This window comes from Pectinophora gossypiella, chromosome 29 (assembly GCF_024362695.1).
Source record: "Pectinophora gossypiella chromosome 29, ilPecGoss1.1, whole genome shotgun sequence".
Lineage (NCBI taxonomy): Eukaryota > Metazoa > Arthropoda > Insecta > Lepidoptera > Gelechiidae > Pectinophora > Pectinophora gossypiella.
The window spans coordinates 3,793,334-3,814,910 of NC_065432.1; the positions used below are offsets into that span (position 1 = coordinate 3,793,334).

At 38.9% G+C, this 21,577-nt stretch overlaps 1 protein-coding gene across 1 annotated transcript; it reads right to left on the reverse strand.

Annotated features, from left to right (window-relative positions):
• Nucleotides 1–3,701: 3,701 nt before the first annotated feature.
• Nucleotides 3,702–12,953, reverse strand: LOC126379605 (PBAN-type neuropeptides-like). The gene is made up of 6 exons (XM_050028425.1): nt 12,753–12,953; nt 10,844–10,959; nt 8,835–8,932; nt 6,721–6,874; nt 5,478–5,584; nt 3,702–4,448 (listed from the first exon to the last, which is right to left on the reverse strand). Exons 1-6 carry the CDS (start codon nt 12,834–12,836, stop codon nt 4,390–4,392), a joined length of 618 nt encoding a protein of 205 aa, XP_049884382.1. The 5' UTR covers nt 12,837–12,953; the 3' UTR covers nt 3,702–4,389.
• Between the last annotated feature and the right edge of the window lie 8,624 nt (nt 12,954–21,577).

A 21,577-nucleotide genomic window follows, 5' to 3' on the forward strand; every position in this document is an offset into this window, starting at 1 on the left:
GTGTTTGCTCAGTTTGAATTTGTCGTAGAGGTCAGATTTCTCGACTAATATTCCGGCTGGTTTGCCCTTTTTGGTTTGGGCGGGGCCGTTAACTATTCTGGGTGGGGGTCTCTTTTTCTTGAGTGCTGGTGGTGAGCTTGGGATTACTGGGACGACGGGTGACGCGTCTTCGTACTCTATAGGTGGCGCTTGGTTCTGTGAGATCGGCTGAGGCACAGGTCGCGCTACGGATAATTGCCTTGGTGGCTTCGGCCTGGCTTTGAGTCGAGGCTTGCTCACAGGCGTCTGCCGTGTCTTCAACTCTTGCAACAGTTTTTCCTTCACCTTTTCCACAAGCTCATCCAAATTCACCTGCAGAGATTAGTTTACTATTACATGAAATTTTAACGATAGCAATTGAGTTTGGCTAATAGTTGTTAAAAGTAGGTCATAATATAATCTTGCTACTATTTTTTCAACTCGTTACCTACCTATATTATTTTGTGATTTTTTCTAATGTAAGCGAAAGTAATTCTTTATGAGGAAAATAAAGTTCTTAAACCCGAAAATACACTAATTTTGCGACGGTAAATTCCACTTGATATCGACTCAGAATCATGGCCTGTATCACCCCCCTCAGTATTCGTTACGATGTCACTAACATCCTGTGTATATTTTAATTATCTAATAAAGAAATGTTATAAACAAACATACCTGCATGGCTTGAGTTTTTTTCGCAGCAGCATTGTCAGCATTTTGGCGGAAAACTTTTGTTGTCTGCTGCACAGAATCTTCTGTGTTCTCATCGGGAGTCTCAAACGGGGCCATGGCTGGATATTCGGGTGGATTCGCGGGGTCAGCTGGATTCATAATTGGATTCATAACCGGATTCATAATTGGATTTATGTAAGGATTCACAACGGGATTATCAGCAGCGTTTGCATATGCGTTCCCGTAGTCTCTGTTTGCGTAAATAGGTTCGTTCTGGCCACCTTCGTTGGGGTTTGTGTCGTAAGTGTCTTCGTATGCTGGCGCTGGTGCACTTTGGACGAGGCTAGCGAGTCTGTTAACTAATGCTTGTGGGGCGAATTTTTTTGCCAAGGTTCTGAAGGCATCTTCGTTACCAGCCACCAAGACACGACCTGCTGCTGATATACCGCTTGTAAGTGTAAGGATATAATCTGTAATGAATTTGATGACTTTGTTTAAATTGACTTTGTTTTATTCGACAAAATTGGTACATACATACATAAACAGCCTATATACGTCCCACTGCTGGGCACAGGCCTCCCCTCAATCAACTGGAGGGGGTATGGAGCATACTCCACCACGCTGCTCCAATGCGGGTTGGTGGAAGTGTTTTTACGGCTAAAAGCCGGGACCAACGGCTTAACGTGCCCTCCGAAGCACGGAATCATCTTACTTTTTCGGATAATCAGGTAATTCAAGCCTGAAAAGTTACCAAACAAAGGACAGTCTCACAAAGTGATTTCGACAATGTCCCCATCGGGAATCGAACCCGGACCTCCAGATCGTGAGCCTAACGCCACGAAAAAAATTGGTACATCGGACATTTATGTTGAAAATAGACATAAAATTTTACATTAATAAAAATACAGATAACTATTAATATGACCTTGTATCGCAGGGGCCAGATTGCGAAGGTCATTTCATTCATACAAAGGTCCTACAATGAAATTAATTGTTGTACAGATTTAAATAAATGCCATTAAATTAATTCACATAAACCAAATTTAAATTGATAAAAGTCAATAAAAATTATAGAAAACTAATAGAATAAAAATAGAAGTATTTATAACAAAAATATTTTTCATTCAACAACGTTAAGTCAAAGTTCAAATAATAAAACATATTAAACAATGTTCAAACATATACGACGCGGGTAGAAATCTCTCAATTATTTTTCTTACTTAGATATTCTTAAACTGAGTAGAAGAACATATCAATCAATCAATCGATCAATTCAAATCAATCGAATCAATTTATAGGTGCCGAGACAAACCTCTGTGGTTTAACGGCATCATTCAAACTATGTATTTATATTAAGGATATAAAGAAAATAAATAAATAAAAAAGAAATCAAATCATTTATTGCACAAATATGGTTTTTAAGGTGGTAACAATAAATAATATTTAAGAACAACATATTTGGCCATAACATAGGCATGCAAATTTGTTAGTGTACTAACAAGTCAAAGAATAAAATTAAAATAGTCAAAATACAATGAAAACAAACAAGAAAAAAAAATTAATAAAAAAAGAATACTCTAATAGTTAGGTACATGTCAAAAATGATGATTATATTAAGTACATGCATGTCAAAAGTTATCAAAATTCAATAAAATCTTTAATTTTGTAAATGTTTTTTGCCAAAATCACATAACAAACATCTCATTCGCCTAAAACTATTATAAGACGGCTAGTAGAGTAAGAAATATTATTTTTACCATCCCACTGATTGTCTATAGCCTCCCGACGTTTCAACAAATCGCAAGTCCTAATGTAAGATTAATCTAAGTTCAATACTTACATACATGTATGAGTTGTAAGCCCGCCATATTTGGCGAAAAGTCAAAGTCTAAACCAACTTGTAATCATTTGAGTATTATGCTAAATTAAAAAAATAAGTCTTTAACTACAATTAAATTAAATATTCAAATATAATCCACTTTTTTTTTTGTCACAGAACCAACGGTGTTACATTTCTTATCGTCGGAATTTCTCAAACAATAACACGCTTTTATCGTTTTTATTAATTTCTTTTTATAGCTTTTTCTTTCTATGTAACACATACTTACACATATAAACACACACTTATAACTCCTGGGCGTCGGTAGAGACAAAAATAAGTCATCCCCTGGTAGTATCTCCTTCGGGCGCCGATACTTCACTTCACTTCACTTCACTTCACTTTTTTTCACTTTTTTGACGTGACTTATTGTATATTAGCCGCAGATGGCATTAACTACTTGGCCGGACGAATGGGGAGCGCTGAAGGCTCTCACCCGGTACAACGTTTAAAACAACAGGCCTGAGGGTGCCCAGTTGGGCGCAAACGTCGGCTCAGGGCGTCGTCTGAGAGTAAAAATATTTGAAAGAATTAATCGACCCTAGCGGGTCGATAGCGATAAGCGCTGATTAAGGGAAATCGTCGACCACGCCGGCGGGGTCGGTATTAGGGTCCTGAAGTGTTTGGTGTCGCGAGCTGATTGGCTGCCTCTATGGCTGGAGTGATGGGGTCGTTCATTACCGTCCCTAAGCGGGATATAAATACAGGCTGTTGGTGAAATCGTAACAAATACTGAGGGGGATGATTCAGACCATGATTCTGAGTTAATATCAAGTGGATTTTTCAGTCGCAAAATTTATGGATTTTGTTTTTGAAATTATTTTAAATTCTATACTTTTGCGATGGAAAATTACACTTGATATTAACTTAGAATAATGAGCTGAATCATCCTCCTCGGTATTCGTTACGATGTCATTTACACCCTCTATAAAAATATTTTTTTTATATTTCTCTTTATTTTGATCAGAATAATAATGGCTGGAACATGTGTTGTGCCTGGATGTAATAACAAGGGTCATCATTTATAACCAAAAACAAAGATACTTATACACGTAGGATACATCTGGAAACGCCAGCAGGCATCTCAAGAACAATACATAACACATAACTCAAGAACAATAAAACAACATAATTTTCTGTCAATGTTATATTTTTACGGTCCACCATTGAACTAGAATTTCTTAAAAACAATTTAAATATCACTAACATTTATAGCAACGTACAAGTTATTCGTCCAAAACATTAATGTTATTAATATTATTAAGTATTTAATAGCATATTTTTTTATTAAGTAATAAGTAATTTAAATAAGAACCTTCGAAATTGGAACATTTTGGAAATAAATAGAACAATGTTAAAAAATTTGAGATGAGCATAAACCAGCCAATTTGCGCCCACTTATTTTTTAAATTGCAACACTTTAGAATATTTTTTTAAATCTACTCAAAATATAAATAAGGTTTTTTTTTAATGTTTGAGTCTTTGCCTTAGAAAAAACCTTCGGTAGCCAAGGAGTATTTTGCCCATCAGTGAAAATAATGAATGTATAATTTTTATTTATTTTTGGATTCAATCCATTATTATTTAAAAAAATATATAACAATAAAAAACCTATAGAAAATTATCCGCTCCGTTCAGCTAGCTATAACTACAATACGAATTGCTATAAATTATCATTTTTACTACACATAAAATGTCCCTAAATACATAATTAATTTATTTTATATAATCATTATCCTTTTTCAAAGGTTCTCTTGTATTTTTTTATAATTAATAATTAAATAGAGGTATTAGCGCTTAATGTTTTCCGCCATCGTAAATTATGTCGCTGTGGTTTTGTTGGCGCTCCGAACCACTCTTATCTTGTTCGGATACACTTCTGTGAAAGAAAAAAACATGACATGAAAATCATTTAACAATTTTTTTTATTTCATGTTATTTAAGTTCCACTTTTCGGCCAATGGTCTTGTAACCAAAGCCGCAATAAATAAATAAAAAATCATTTATCAACATAATCAACATTTATAGGCACAAGACAATTTAGAAGACAATACGTGAACGTACTACACACACACACACACACACATACACACACACACACACACTACCTTTTTGTAACAGTATTTTTAAATTACTTTTCTCATATTTCTTACGTATTTTTTTTTTATTTACTTTCTTTGTATTGCTCTATTTATAACATTATTAATGACCGTATTCCTGGAGGTGGAGGCCTGGAGACCTATAACACAGGGCACCCTAGTTTAGGCTCCAGCCTCTACAAATATTATTAATGTTCATGTTATAATATGATTGTAAACTTGTATAAGAACAATGTTATTTGTAGAGGAAATAAATATATTACTTACTATATTACTTACTTCCTTACTATACCAGCCTCCTTGTCGTGCGTGTAGTGTTTACATAAGTACACAAGTTTATTCATGATAATTACGTTGAATAAATGATTCTGATTTCTGTTTAACATAAATAGTCTGCACTATTGAGCACAGGCCTCCCCTCAATCAACCGAGAGTATGAAGCATACTCCACCACGCTGCTCCACTGCGGGTTGGAAGCTTAGAGTTATCTTACTTTTTTCGGACAACCTGACGATTAGGCCTGCAGTGTCCTAGCCAAACAAGGGACAGTCCACACAGCGATTTTCGACAGTGTATCTATTGGGACGCGATGGTAGTCCAGTTGGTAGAACGCTTGCCACTCACTTTGAGGTCGTAGCTTCGAATCCAGCACACGCCTAAACCAATTGTCGAATTTGTTTTCGAATTCATGTTTGGATCATAAATGATTATCACGTGTTTTGTTTTTTATCTATTACTGTGGTCTCCCTTTATAATAAACGTTTCTTTCTTTCTTTCAAAAAATATAAAAAGGATAACGTAAGACATACCAAATGAAAGTTCCCTTCCAAGTCGCGGTGAGAAGTTCATGTTGCGACCGAGTCTTGGGGAGAAGTATTTCGTCCTGCTGTCGATCTGTTCCGGATCCTGTCTGTAGCTGAAAGAGATGATGGAAATGAAACACACAAATTCTCTAACGCCCGTATTCTAAAATGTTCTCCAACTGAGTTGTAACCAAGTATATTCACAACCAAGTACATTTATTAAGTATGTTTTTGTTAAATATTTTAATAAGGTTTTGTTTTCTTATTTCAAGAATTTAAAAAGCTGATTTATATAAACAATTTATAACCAATTATAATGTGATTCTGTTTTGTTAAAAAAATGAATGAATAAAAATGGTGATTTATGACATTTTCAACTGTTTTTTATTACATTGAATAGGTATGTTTAAAACATCTTGTTGATATGTCTGGCTTTCGGACTCTAAAATCCGGGGTTTTCACGCGTCTCGACCTGTTTTCAAAATTTTAGAGATGGCAACCCTATCCAACTCCAACCTTCCTCGACTATGTCCTCAGTTAAGGCGACCTTTAGGTCTTCCTCGAAGTCACCTCGAAATCGACATTCTTAAACGGCACCTCAACCTTAACTCGAGTTTACAGCTGAGGTTAAGTCGAATGGAGGAAGAGCGAGTTAACATCTTAGAATACTGTGTAAGATGTTAACTCGAAACTTCCTCCACCCGTATACCAAAATGTGGAGGAAGAGTCCAGTGGAGGAAGGATCGAGTGGAGGCGGAATCGAGTGGAGGAGGAATCGAGTGGAGGAGGAATGGAGTGGTGGAGGAGTAGAGTGGAGGAATAGTCGAGTGGATGACAAATCAAGCGGAGGAGGAATCGAGTGGTGGAGGAGTAGAGTGTAGGAATAGTCGAATGAAGAACGAATCGAGTGCAGGAGGAGTCGAGTGGGGGGAATAGTCGAGTGGAGGACGAATCGAGTGGAGGAGGAGTCGAGTGGAGGAAGAGTTGGGTGGAGGAAAAGTCGAGTGGAGGAAAAGTCGAGTGAACATGTTAATTTGGGACTTTTTTACTGCTATAGAGTAAAAAAAATAATTTGTACGCGTATGTATAGACATACATATACGTTGAAAGTCTCTCTTGTCACGTAGGTCAGCTGGAAGAAATCTCTTTGTTTAGAGATAAGCTTGCCTGTACTATCTGTTTTCTTTGTATGTTTCTTGTGTCTGTTTCATTGTGTACAAATAAATAAATAAATAAATAAAAAACTTACTAGTCATGATCAGAAGGAGTGGCAGGCATGTCGTCAGCTAACCTCCTTCCGAGGCGGGGCGTGAAGTCGACACTCTCGTATCGCTTCCTCTCCGTTTGCTTGTCCTCGGTGAGGCTGCGACCCAGCTTTGGTGTGAAGATTACTTTCTTGGTCACTGGAAGAAAACAATTCACTGTCAATTGTCAATGATCAAAATCAAATTCATTTTCTTCGACAAGTTATTTACGTAATTAACTTTTTTTATTTTTTTTGTTCAGATTTTTTTTTTATTTTATAAATTTTGACAGATCTTCGTCACCGCGTTATAGAATACATTGACACAGTTTCAAAAAAATCTAAAAAAATAACTAACATCCTCACGCCTATATCCCTAAATGGGTAGGCAGGGTTGTATTACATCCATTCCTTTCCAGCTACGTTGACTTAGGCACTTTCCCGACTACGTTCCCCAAAAACAATATAGATGGCGTTGTACAAATTTAACGTCATAATTACCTATTTTCTCATTACTCGGGTCATGCACAGATACATAAGTAATTATTCAAAAATATAATGTAAGTCACATTAGACTTGGCTGTATGGCATAGTTCCCTTTGCCTTGCCCTTCGGTGAAAATCAACGAAAAAAAACGGTTTCCCGCCAGTAAGAAAGAGTGTACTTAGTTAAGAGAGGCTTTTTGGCGGGAAACGGGAACGGGACAGTTGCTTTCTTCATTGAATAATCTAAATAATTAATACGAAGTGGTGTTTTGTGGTTAATGATCGCATTAAGTTAGTCGGAAGACATTCGCGAGTGTTATTATATTGGAGTATTCAATAAACAAAGTGTATCTGCCTATTTTCGCTTCGTGTTAGGAAGCCGCTTCATAACTCAAAAGTTTATGCGGACTTTTGAGTTAATTCGTTTGGGGTTCGGAGTAGGAGTCTACTCCGAGGGTGGGGGCTTAGGTTTCATCATCATCACCTTTCATCATTTCATTAATCATCAAGAAAAAAAAATACGTCAGACATGGCTGTATGGGCATAGTTCCCTTTGCCTTACCCTTCGGGGAAAACAAAAACAAAAAAAAAATAAAAAATTAGTTAAGAGACTTTTTGTAATTATTTCTTTTTATTTTGGTGCAATAAAGTGTATTTGTAGTGTATTTGTAAGAACTGACAGTTTATATTATTTTGGATTAAGTACTTACAATAAAAGCATTTGCTGGTGAAAACTCACGGTGAAACTATTGTTTAGGATTAGATCAATTGTACGCTAACTCGGGTGTGATAGTGGAGAAGAAAATTAAAGAATATTCTAGAAATAAAGTAAAAATTATGAATGCTACTTTCATATATCAACATGGACCCCCGCTGCTGCTTTCCATTTGCTACGTGAAACTGATGCCTCCATGCGATTTGTATCCTTTTTAAATTTATTGTGTTGCAATGTGAATGTGTATAAATTTCGACAATATTACGAGTAATTAAAAGTGAATAATAAAACTATTTCGTAAGCAAGCCTGACTGTCTGCAAGTAAGATGATTCGTGCTTCGGAAGGCCGTCTTGATATCTTATCACAATAGTAAGTAGTAACCGGGACCGGATGAGGAGCTCGGTGGCGCAGCGGTTAACGCGCTCGGTCTGCGATTGTTGAAGTTAAGCAACTTTCGCAAAGGCCGGTCATAGGATGGGTGACCACAAAAAAAAGTTTTCATTTCAAGCTCCTCCGTGCTTCGGAAGGCACGTTAAGCCGTTGGTCCCGGCTACATTAGCAGTCGTTAATAACCATCAATCCGCACTGGGCCCGCGTGATGGTTTAAGGCCCGATCTCCCTATCCATCCATAGGGAAGGCCCGTGCCCCAGCAGTGGGGACGTTAATGGGCTGATGATGATGAACCGGGACCGACGGCTTAACGTGCCTGCCGAAGCACGGATCGACTTACTTTCGGACAATCAGGTGATGAGCCTGTAATGTCCTAACGAAACTAGGGATCACAAAGATTTTTGTGATATGTCCCTCACCGGGATTCGAACCCGGGAGCTTCGTGAGCCCAATGATCAACCACTGGACCACGGAGGCCGTTAATGAACGCGGTAAGAACCCGGTGGTTTGTTTTCTTATTACAATTACCTCTGGCCTCGTCATCAGCCTGTGCATCGTAGAACTGCAGCTGGTCGTAGTAGTATTTTAGGGCGTCAGCTGCTTCAAGAAGACGGAGGTAGGTTTGTCTGTGAAAATACAAATTCAAAAATATATTCATTCAGTAGGTAACATAGTTACAGTTTCAATCGTCAACTTCAGGACCCCGATACCGACCCCGCCGGCGTGATCGGCGATTTGCCTCAATCAGCGCTCGATTCATTCTTTCAAATATTTTTCCTCTCAGACGAAAGTCACGTCAAATAAATATTAAAAAAATAGTTAGTTACAGTTTCAATTGTCAATTTTTACATAACGAGCGTCTCATCCGCCTAAAACTACTGCAGCTTCTCACAACCTTTATAGCCGGGGAAAAGAAGCTGCAGAAAAACCTCGGCACAGGGCCCTAGACGTTCTTAAAAAAACATTGTTACAATTCAGTAAATCTTCTTTTTATCATGTGGGTTGTGAGGTGGATTACCAACCTCTCTATTCTATGCCCTGTGTTTTTGTTTGAATAAACGTTTTCTCTCTCTCTCTCTCTCTCTTTCTCTCGTTTCTATGTGCTGTGTGGTTGGCATATTAACTCGATAGTTTAATAGCTATCGGTAAGTACTCAAACGATATAGAGTGGTTTATGACTCAATCATGTTTAGCGCAACGCTCAGCTATATCTCGATGAATGAAATGTTTTATTAGGCATAATCCGAGGCACTTTCCTAATGAGCGACTTTCTAGGCTACGTTCTCCAGAAATTATATAGATGGCGCTGTCGAGATAATTACCTGTTTTCTCATTACTCTGGTACCTACATAATTATTCAAAAATACTACATTGTTATGGTAGGGCCCTGCGCAGACGACAGACTATCCGTGACGCACTTTTTAGTCTGTGAAAATATAACCTATGCAATTATATGCAGTAACGTACACGACGCGCAAAAAGTCCGGCGCGTTACTGCATATAATTGCATAGGTTATATTTTCACAGAAAAAAGTGCGTCACGGATAGTCTGTCGTCTGCGCAGGGCCTTAATGTAAAAATATTTTTTGCTTGATATTTAGATCACAATAAAAAAGTTTTCATCTCGAGCTCCTCCGTGCTTCGGAAGGCACGTTAAGCCGTTGGTCCCGGCTGCATTAGCAGTCGTCAATAACCACCAATCCGCACTGGGCCCGCGTGGTGGTTTGAGGCCCGATCTCCCTATCCATCCATAGGGAGGGCCCGTGCCCCAGCAGTGGGGACGTTAATGGTATGATGATGATGATGATTTAGATCACATTATTAATAGAATTATGTTGCTACCTATTGCTTCTCTTTATTTTGATCAGAATAATAATGGGTGGAAGATGTAATTGTGCCTGGGTGTAATAAAAAGGGTCATCATTTATACCCAAAAACAAAGATAAAAAATGCAGTGTATGGCCCATGAAATTAAAAGGTTAACATAACATAAACATAAACTGCCTATATACGTCCCACTGCTGGGCACAGGCCTCCCCTCAATCAACCAAAAAAAGAAAAAAGGAAAAGGTTGAACCGGGGTAAGCAGAGACTAGAATTCCATTTGCTTCGATCCTGACACACTATTCTCTCTATTTTCTTTCTATTCTATTCTATAGTCTCTGCTTACCCCGGTGGGAAATAGGCGTGGGTTTATGAATGTATGTATGTGAGTAAAAGGTTAACATACATACATACATAAACTCACGCCCGTAATCCCTAATGGGGTGGGCAGAGCCACAAGTAATCAAAGACAACTTGCAGCCACTGTTGATACGAATTCCAAAGATGGATATGATGAACCTTATGGTGATAAGGGATCAGCCTATCGCCCATAACATTAGTCCATCATGTTAGAGGACACAATCCCTCTGTCGGTTTTTACGACATGCCCGGGAAGAGAAGCAGCTGAACGTGTTCTATGTTTTTTATATGCTCCCAGAACAGCATAGAAGTAAAAGGTTAAACGAAGGAAAATCTTTACAATCTATTAATACCTGTTATCTTCACCAAATGGATGGAAAGAACGCTTGCCTAGCCGAGGACCGAACCAGAGACCACCGCGGTCTCTCTGGCCACGCGGCTCGACAGAGCCCCGGTCTACATTGTCATCCTGAAACAAAATAGAATAGAATAGAATAGAAAAAGTTTATTATGAAAGGACGCCACACACAAAAAGAAAGACAACAATATCATATCTTATTTCCATTAAAACAATTACAAAAAAGCAAGAAGGATGTTAGTCGAAATGATCATAAGGTGGTGGTGGACGTCCTGAGATAAAAGGGCCTCACTCAGCACAAGTCGCGGCGCGAACCACGACGCTGATATTAGGTTCGATACATCACATCACTGAGGAGTTCGGTGGCGCAGCGGTAAACGCGCTCGGTCTACGATTGTTAAAGTTAAACAACTTTCGCAAAGGCCGGTCATAGGATGGGTGACCACAAAAAAAAAGTTTTCATCTCGAGCTCCTCCGTGATTCAGAAGGCACGTTAAGCCGTTGGTCCCGGCTGCATTAGCAGTCGTTAAAAACCGGAGGGGATATGGAGAATACTCCACCACGCTGCTCCACTGCGGGATGGTGGAGGTGTTTTTTACGGCTAATAGCCGGGACCAACGGCTTAACGTGCCCTCCGAAGCGCGGAATCATCTTACTTTTTCGGACAATCAGGTGATTCAAGCCTGAAAAGTCCTTACCAAACAAAGGACAGTCTCACAAAGTGATTTCGACAATGTCCCCATCGGAAATCGAACCCGGCCCTCCAGATCGTGAGCCTAACGCTCTAACCACTAGACCACGGAGGCTGTGTTTATGACGGCAAATCTACGATAAGTCACGTCAAAAAAAAAGGTGTGGCATTCTGCATGCCACAATACGAGTCACACTAAAATATTATAAACACGAAATGCCCTGTTTTTTTAAAAACGTCTAGGGCCCTGCGGAGGTTTTTCTTGCTGCTTCTTTTCCTAAGCTACACAGGTTGTGAAGCTGCAGTAGTTTTAAGCGCCTGAGACAGAACATAAGCTGACGCCTCAATGAGCTTTCTGTTAGACCAACGTGATAGGTGGTGAGCCGTATCGCCGTCCATAATGGTCGAGCCAACAGTGTTAATATAATAAATAATATAATAGAGATATTTTATTATGTATGAATATAAAACACGATAGATAAAAATAAATTCATAAATTCATAACGTACATTTTCCCATTTGTATTTTTAATTTTAATTCATTTGTTTCCAACAATACTTAATTTTGTTGTATACCTATGTATATGTTATAGTTTTAACTCTTATGTTTTCTAAGAAGATTTATGGCTGTTTTAATTTAGAAGTTAATTTCTGTTTAAGTTTTATACATATTTAATTATATATAAATATATATACACTTAGATATATAAGTTTGTTGTTGTAATTACGAATGTTGTGTGTACCTGTAATTGGAGCACATATACAAAAACTAATTTAAGACTTGTATTTTATAACTTTACAATATGTGTACTGTTGGTATACCTATCTAAATAAATAAATAGATAGATTAGATAGAGAGATAGATTGTACAATTTAAGTACACGATAGAATTATCGTGTGGGTTGTGAGGTGGATTACCAACCCCATCAACCCTGGTGTCAGGGTTATTATTAAGCCGCCAAAGGCTAACATGGCTCATGTAACGACTACTAACTTACATAGTAACCGCGACCAACGGCTTAACGTGCCTTCCGAAGCACGGATCATCTTACTTTCGGACAATCAGGTGATCAGCCTGCAATGTCCTAAACAAACAAGGGATCACGAAGTGATTTTCTGACCCCACAGGGATTTAAAATGGGCACCTCCGGATTGTGAGCCCAAAGCTCAAACGGCTGGATTACGGAAGCCGCTATAGAGATGATATATCTTACCTTCAAATCATCACTGGCCATCACAAAACCAAGAAAACAAATGATAAGGAACAAGAATAAACGTTTTTCTAAAAACAAAAGCATGTTTATAACTTATAAACTTATACTATTCGTCAAAATACCATATAAAGAATATAGTTGAAATATAGTTGGAATACAGTTGAAATACAGTTACTGTCTGTGTTTCTACGATTTACTGTTGATTGTGGAAAGGAGAGAGCTTTTATATAGCGGGATAAATCGAATTCTAATGCTAATCGGCGGGGGCGTCGGGGCTATTCGGAGCATCCTCTAATAATAATAGGTTTATAGGTATAGAAAAACTAACCACGGGGATTTGTTAGTGTATCCGAAATGGTTTTTTTTGAGACCTCCGACGCAAATAATAGAATTGCAAAAGCGGTATATAAAGCGAAAGTTGATGGTAGGGCTGGCAGAGGAAGACCGAGAAGGACTTACATTGACCAAATTGGAGATGTCCTTAGAAAAGGTTTAATACAATCTACTCTGAACCGGCGTGCGTGTATGAAGCGATTGATGAATGTGGAGGAAGCAAGAGAAGTGTGTCAGGATCGGAGCAAATGGAATTCTATAGTCTCTGCTTACCCCGGTGGGAAATAGGCGTGAGTTTATGTATGTGTACCTCCGACGCAATCCCGTTTCGGACATAATGACAAAAATTCAAAGTGCAAAATCATCATCCCCTAGCATTATCCCGTTTTTCACAGGGTCCGGTTACCTAAACTGACGATTTGACAGGTCCGGTTTATTACAGAAGCGACTGCCTGTCTTCCAACGCGCGAATGGAAAACCACCCCAATACGGGGTAAGTCACATACCTCCGAAAATGCATTTCTCGAGAATGTGGGTTACCTCACGATGTTTTCCTTCACCGCTGAGCAAAGGAGGTAAATATAATACCGATTTTCACAAAACCCACGCGAAGAAAGTCGCAAAACTTCACCAGTATATTACGTAAGGTACGTCAAAATGATATGTATACTTATGCATGTTGAAATGGCAATGTTTTTTTCCTGTTGCATTTCCATAGTGACCCTCAAACGAGTAGATATCTAGGACACGTGCCAATTAGGGTGTAAGGAGTAGATTAATAGTGTGTTTTTTTTAAGAACGTCTAGGGCCCTGTGCCGAGGTTTATCTTGCAGCTTCTTTTCCCCGGCTATACAGGTTGTGAGAAGCTGCAGTAGTTTTAGGCGGATGAGACGTTCGTCATGTAAAAATTAACGATTCAAAGTATAACTATGTTACCTACTGAATAAAGATATTTTTGAATTTGAATTTGTGTCTTTGAAATAAAGTCAGTCTTAAATGAGCACTCGCGTTGTTTTCTTGACTCCAAAGTCCGCTCCAAATGGCGACCCTGCCAAAAGAAAAACAGAAGATTCATCAGAAGATTAGATTATCAAGAAGATTCCAGTTTCGAATCCTGGCAGGGTCGCGATGCGGTTACCCCGAGTTTAACACACACTATTAAACTCGGGGTAACCGTTTTCCGAGTTATTATAGAAGCTTCTCTTCTTCTATCGTGTGGGTTGTGAGTTGGATTACCAACCCCATCAACCTTATGGTGTGAGGGTTATTATTGAGCCGCCATAAAGCCCTGACACGGCGTAACGACTACGGACTATAGAAGCTAAAATTGCAGGATTTTTAAAACGCTTTCATCTAAGGTTCACTTGCTTCACACCCCAGACACTTCATACAAAACACCTCGTTTTACACAGACACTACACATTGACGTTATCGTACACGCGCATCTGTGTGTGTGACGTCTGACGTCCATAGGGTTGAAGACTAAAGTAAAACCGAGGGGGTGAGGTAAACCTAGCTCAGCCGCTGGTGGGGAGCGGAGAGTTTCCGTTGTATATACGTAGTTATTCCTTATTCTATGCATTGTATGTATGTTTGTAGCACTCCAGGAAGGATAAAAAAACCACATCGATGCAATTCATCTAAACAGCAATATTGCAATTTTCACATTTGCGCAGATAATTTTATTTTAAATTATACTTAAAATTGACGTGTATTCCATAAATTTTATGCTTGTCGATTAACCCGTCCCTTTCCTTTTCGGCGGGTAAGAAAATGACAGATATAACTTAAAATAAAAATAGATGGTGTTTACAGGAATTAGCACCAATGTTTTCCTGAGTAGGTAGGTACCATAGCTGACTAAGGGTGGTATTAATAAACTAATCTCAGCTTTGAGACTGCTCTCAAGATCATGTCAATGTGACAGTTCTCATATAAAAACAGGGACTTGAGCATGATCTTGAGGACAGTCTCAGCTGAGATTAGTTTATTAATACCACCCTAAGTATAGAAATACTTGTATTTCAGTTTTAAAATAGTGCGTGGGATTTTAAAGCCTGCCCCGATTTTCCCCAGCGCCTGACACAGAGTATTAGCTACAAATTGAAATAAATATCTCTCCGCGCCGATTAGCTGTGCGATCCATCAAACACACTCCAATAATAGCTCAGATGTATACTTCTATTTATATAGTACACAATTCTTTATTGCACAAAGGAAACATTATCATTTTGATTTTTAAAGGTTCAGACCATAATCAAGATATGTATTTAAATAACTTGTAACATACCAGATAATATTTTAAATTTGTCAGAGAATAAATTTAAAGCTCACGTGAAGCTTACTTTATGTAAAAAAGCTTATTATAAGATTAATGATTAAGTACCTAAATATCTACATAATTTTATTGTCCAAATTTACCTACTTAAATGATAAAAATGTCTGGTATTGAATGTGTTCCTCTAGATATTAAATAATTTGTAATGTATACCCTTATTGGTTTAAAAGATGTGTTGCAGTTTCTTGTCATTTCTTCTCCTCAGCCATAACACCTTGCGAAATGACGTAAATTCAAAAATGTTACATTGACCTTCAACAAGTTTATCCATGATAATTACGTTGAATAAATTATTCTGATTTCTGATTTCATATAAAACAAATTAAATCTAAATACAATGTAAATATATATATGTTAAAATTTCAAAATACTTGTCGATCTTAACACTAACAGATAGGTCTAGTCAAAAAGACCGCTCCGAATGGCACCCGATGGGAAAGTGCTCATTACTTTTTTTTTTGACCTCACTTATTGTAGATTTGCCGCAGATTGCATTAACTACTTGGCCGGACAAATGGGGAGCGCTGAAGGCTCTCACCCGGTACAAGATTGAAGACAACAGGCCTGAGGGTGCCCAGTTAGGCGCGAACCTCGGGTCTGGACGTCGTGCGAGAGGAAAAATATTTGAAAGAATTAATCGACACTAGGGGGTCGATAGCGATAAGCGCTGATTGTGGGAAATCGTCGACTACGCCGGCGGGGTCGGTATCGGGGTTCTGAAGTGTTTGGTGTCGCGAGCTGATTGACTGCCTCTATGGGTAGAGTAACCGGGTCGTCGGGATCGTATATTACGTCCTTCAGACGCCGATACTTTTCAGTACTTACCTTTGGAAATAGAGGTGTTATGGCGTTATGTTCGTTCACGTGATAAGAATACGTGAACAAAGTGTCTTCCCCTTAAATTAATCTAAGATGAGTCAATGGGCAAACTCTTAAGGAAATAATATTTTATTTATAGTAGTTTAGGTTAAAGATAAATTGCTAATTAGAGAATTATGGATCTAACTCATCATCATCAGCCCATTAACGTCCCCACTGCTGGGGCACGGGCCTTCCCTATGGATGGATAGGGAGATCGGGCCTTAAACCACCACGCGGGCCCAGTGCGGATTGATGGTTATTACCGACTGCTAATGCAGCCGGGACCAACGGCTTAACGTGCCTTCCGAAGCACGGAGGAGCTCGAGATGAAAACTTTTTTTTTTATCACCCATCCTATGACCGACCTTTGCGAAAGTTGCTTAACTTCAACAATCGCAGACCGAGCGCGTTTACCGCTGCGCCACCGAGCTCCTCAACGAGCTCGACTCCAATCTCATCAGTCATCCCGTGATCATGGCACTTGCAACAGTGTCGAAATATCGGGAGTCTCATATCCCTGCTTTAAACGCGGTAAGAACCCGTTATTATGTGTTTTAATTAGATTGCACAGCCTCCGTAGTCTAGTGGTAAGAGCGTTAGGCTCACGATCTAGAGGTTCGAGTTCGATTCCCGATGGGGACATTGTCGAAATCACTTTGTGAGACCGTCCTTTGTTTGGTAAGGACTTTTCAGGCTTGAATCACCTGATTGTCCGAAAAAGTAAGTTGATTCCGTGGTTCGGAGGGCACGTTAAGCCGTTGGTCCCGGGGTTAGCCGTAAAAACACCTCCACCAACCCGCAGTGGAGCAGCGTGGTGGAGTATGCTCCATACCCTCTCCGGTTGATTGAGAGGAGGCCTCTGCCCAGCAGTGGGACGTATATAGGCTGGTTATGTATGTAGTTTAGGTTAAAGATAAGTGTTATGTCTTCAATAAAACGCCGGAATTAATTAATCCGTTTATTATTAGGAGAACAGTCTAGAGCCTTTTTAGCGGCATAACCATTTTTATATCCAAGGCGCGGGGCCTGGTTACTTGTAGCACAGGCGTAAAGCCTTTAACAAGAACCAGCTCCCACAAAATTTTATGTCCTAAGCCAAGACAGCTCGAAGTTGTACATTTTTGTGGTGAGAGTAATAAACATTTTTTTTTTTTTTTATAACGAGAGAGCGAGACAGACAACCAGAGTGACCGAAAGGGAAAGCAATTCGGATACACAACAATAAGTTTCTTATTAGCTTCTAGGCTAGATTGTAATATTGTGAAGCATTATTTTATTTATTTATTTATTTATTTTCGGAAAACCAACAGCTACTTTAAACAATATATACATATAAAAATACATACGATGCAGGGGAGCCAATTATAGGTTTCCACAAATAGACATAGTACAAATCGGTCTGATAGCATTAATTATACAATACTAAATACAAGTAAGGTGAACAAGCATAAGCACTAAACTTATTGAAAACTTATAGAAAAAACATAAAATAATAATAATTACACAACACTACACTACACACACACACTAGAAATAAGGTAAACAAGCTTAAGCACTAAACTTATTAAAAACAAATGATACAAAAAAAAGAAAAATAATAATAATAATATGTAAAAAATAATAACTAACAATTCATTATCCCGTGCCAGAATAAAACATGCTGAATTAAAATAAACTATTTAAAAATAAAACGAAAGAAAGGAAAAATGTCTACAGTAAACAAAACAACGAAGAATCAACGTTATGACGTCCCCAACCAACACTCTTTCGCCAAATTACGCTTAACTGTAAGCAAACTACAATTAAAGATATCAAGATCCGATTAGATTATTTGCGTCATTTAAGCTTCTACATGCACGCCATAGAAAACAATCCTGCCGGTAATTAGTGGATGCTGAAGGCAATGACATCGGTGTGAAAAATCTACGGGATCGAGTGGGAACACTAAATGAAAGCTTGCTAAGCAGTTCCGGGCAGTCAACGTAGTTTACGTAGTTTATTCTAATGCTTCATAAAAAAAATGTGATAGTTCAACAGGAAAATACATAATGCTTATTATCCCTAGTAGGTAAAGCAGTAGCATTGCGCCATCATTGTTAACCATTTGTCACAGTTTGTATGACAAAGAGAGGTCGACCGACATATCTTGATCCATGGAAATCAAAAGCATCCGTGATCCAGTGGTTTGAACGTTCTGCTCACGATCCGGAGGTCCCGGGTTCCAATCCCGGTGGGTACTCACGAAAATCACATTGCGATCCCAAGTTTGGTTAGGACATTACAGGCTGATCTTCTGATTGACCGAAAGTAAGATGATCCGTGTCCTGGTTACTACTTACTGATGTAAGTGAGCGATCGTTACATGAGCCATGTCAGGCATTTGGCGGCTCAATAATAACCCTGACACTAGCGTTGCTGAGGTTGGCACGTTAAGCCGTTGGTCCCGGTTTCTATTTACTGATGCAAGTTAGTAGTCGTTACATGAGCCATGTCAGGGGCCTCTGGCGGCTCAATAGTAACCCTGACACATGGTGGGTTGGTAATCCACCTCACAACCCACACGATAGGAGAAGACCCATGAAAATAATACATGGTATCCGTGCTTCGGAAGGCACGTTAACTGTTGGTCCCAGTTACTACTTACTAATGGAAGTTCGTAGTTACATGAGCCATGTCAGGGGCCTTTGGCGGCCCTGACACCAGGGTTGGTAAGCTCCTTCATTGATCTTACAACCTACACAAGAGAAGAAGAATATCAAGAGTAATTGCTACTTTTCTTATACTCTGTCTACCCTGATAGGAATTACCGGCTGCTGGAGAGGCGGTGTATAGACTACACACTTCTGTCTACCCCTTCGGAGATGCAGGCGTGATGCTATATTATGTTACTCTGTCTACCCTGATAGGGCACGGGCGTGAGTTGTCCGGTAAAGGGGCCAGTAATGTCACAGCTCTATCAACTCGTGCGCACGTTAGACTGCGAACTTTAAATCTTTATTGGCAAAGGAATTACGTATTGTACGGGGTTGGCTGTATGCAAGAGTGACACAATTAAAATATTTATTTGTTTATTTTTACAGTAAAGAAATCTAATAAAAATTAGCCTACAAGATCCCACTGCTGGGCAAAGGCCTCCCCTTCCTCTTTCTATTTTTGACGGCCTCCGTGGTCCAGTGGTTGAGCGTTAGGCTTATCCGAAGGTCCCGGGTTCGAATCCCGGTGGGAAAATTTCACAAAAATTACTTTGTGATCCCTAGTTTGGTTAGGACATTACAGTGCTTCGGAAGGCACGTTAAGCCGTTGGTCCCGGTTACTACTTACTGATGTAAGTAGTCGTTACTTGAGCCATGTCAGGGGCCTTTGGCGGCTCAATAGTAACCCTGACACCAGAGTTGATGAGGTTGGTACTCCACCTCACAACCCACACGATAGAAAAGAGACTATATCCCAATTGTGGTACTCGTTACCATGTCGTTCCTAGCCATACACGACCCCGCCTACGTGGTCGACAATCCTTCGCACGGGCTCCCCATTTGTCTGGTCAAGTAGTTTACACGTTGGCGCGCGGTAGTTTTTCGTAAATTAGCAGTAGTAATTATCGACCCCGTACTGTTAAATTTATGAGAAATCAAAACACTACATAAAGATAGTAACATCTATGACAGTAATCTGCATATACCGTACTGATGAGGGTAATATAGAAAAAAATATTTACTTAGGATCAGTACATCTAAAACCGTAGTCGCAATAGCCGTAATGTGTCTACCTAGCATAATATAGGATCCAGGTGAATCAAAGTACGGCTTCAACCGCAGTGCCGTCATGACCGTATTTACACTGTTGAGAAACACATCTCTCCAATCTAAGATTCAGTCAGATACAGCTTCAGCCGTATTATGGCGAACAAAATTGCATAATACACCTATTACTGTTATAACCGTAGTGTGGATGTGTGAGTAGACTGCATATGTGTGAGTTATGGCTCAAAGAAACTTAAAATATTTTACTCAATTTTGACAGTAGCAACAAAAGGGTCTGTGTCTAAAAAAGAAGCGGGCGTGGCCTAAGTGATTATTGTATCGAAACTGGGCTGCATTGACCGTAGCAATGATTATAAGAACTACAACTATTTGCGGAAGTGACCGTACCGTGCTATTTTGTGAGTCCAAATTACGGTTATAGCTGGTACCGCGCGCCAACGTTCACCACTTGGCCGGCGATAGGACCTCACGCCCACACGAAAAGGACATGGCAACTTATCGGCGTGAATGTCTAACCGGCTTAATTGGATTCTAATGAAGAAAACAATTTAAGAGCCCCAAATGTCTTATCCTTAATTAAATTGTGTGCCCATTAGTTTGGAGATTAGCTTTCTAACGAAATAAACAAATTTAGAGCCAGTCAGAATCAGAATCAGAATCATTTATTCAACGTAATTATCATGGATAAACTTGTTGAAGGTCAATGTAACATTTTTGAATTTACGTCATTTCGCAAGGTGTTATGGCTGAGGAGAAGAAATGACAAGAAACTGCAACAGCAACACATCTTTTAAATCAATGAGGGTACATTACAAGTTATTTAATAACTAGAGGAACACATTCAATACCAGACATTTTTATCATTTAGGTAATCATTAATCTTATAATAGGCTTTTTTACATAAAGTAAGCTTCACGTGAGCTTTAAATTTGTTCTCTGACAAATTTAAAATATTATCTGGTATTTTATTGTAAAAACGTATACATAACCCCAAAAAAGATGAATTTAATTTACTTAATCTAGAATTTTGAACAACAATTTTATTTTTATTCCTTGTATTGTAAGTATGCCTTTCACAGTTTCTCGGAAGGAGAGATACATTTTTACGCACATACATAATGTTTTCATAAATATATTGACTTGCGACCGTCAGTATATTTATTTCTTTAAACAGCTCCCTTAAAGAGTCCCGACAACGCAGATTATAAATAGCGCGAACTGCCCTTTTTTGAATAATGAAAATAGTTTCTACATCAGCGGCTCGACCCCACAATAAAATACCGTAAGACATTATGCTGTGGAAGTAGCTGAAGTAGACAAGTCTAGCAGTGGGTACATCTGTGAGTTGTCGGATTCTCCTGACGGCATATGCTGCTGAACTTAGCTTGCCCGCTAGTGATACAATATGTGGGCCCCATTGAAGTTTTGAATCTACAGTAATTCCTAAGAAAACGGTGTGTTCAACAAAATCTAGTTTCTCGTCGTTAATTTTGATGTTATTATTTACTTTCTTTACGTTTGGTAGAACAAAT

What these genes read in the sequence shown, in the direction of transcription:
- LOC126379605 (XM_050028425.1), bottom strand. Translation starts at nt 12,836, where the DNA reads ATGCTTTTGTTTTTAGAAAAACGTTTATTCTTGTTCCTTATCATTTGT. An exon ending in CCATTTGGTGAAGATAACAG is followed by an intron (nt 8,933 to 10,843) that starts GTATTAATAGAT and finishes GTATTTTCACAG; the next exon opens with ACAAACCTACCTCCGTCTTC. An exon ending in GGCTGATGACGAGGCCAGAG is followed by an intron (nt 6,875 to 8,834) that starts GTAATTGTAATA and finishes GTTTTCTTCCAG; the next exon opens with TGACCAAGAAAGTAATCTTC.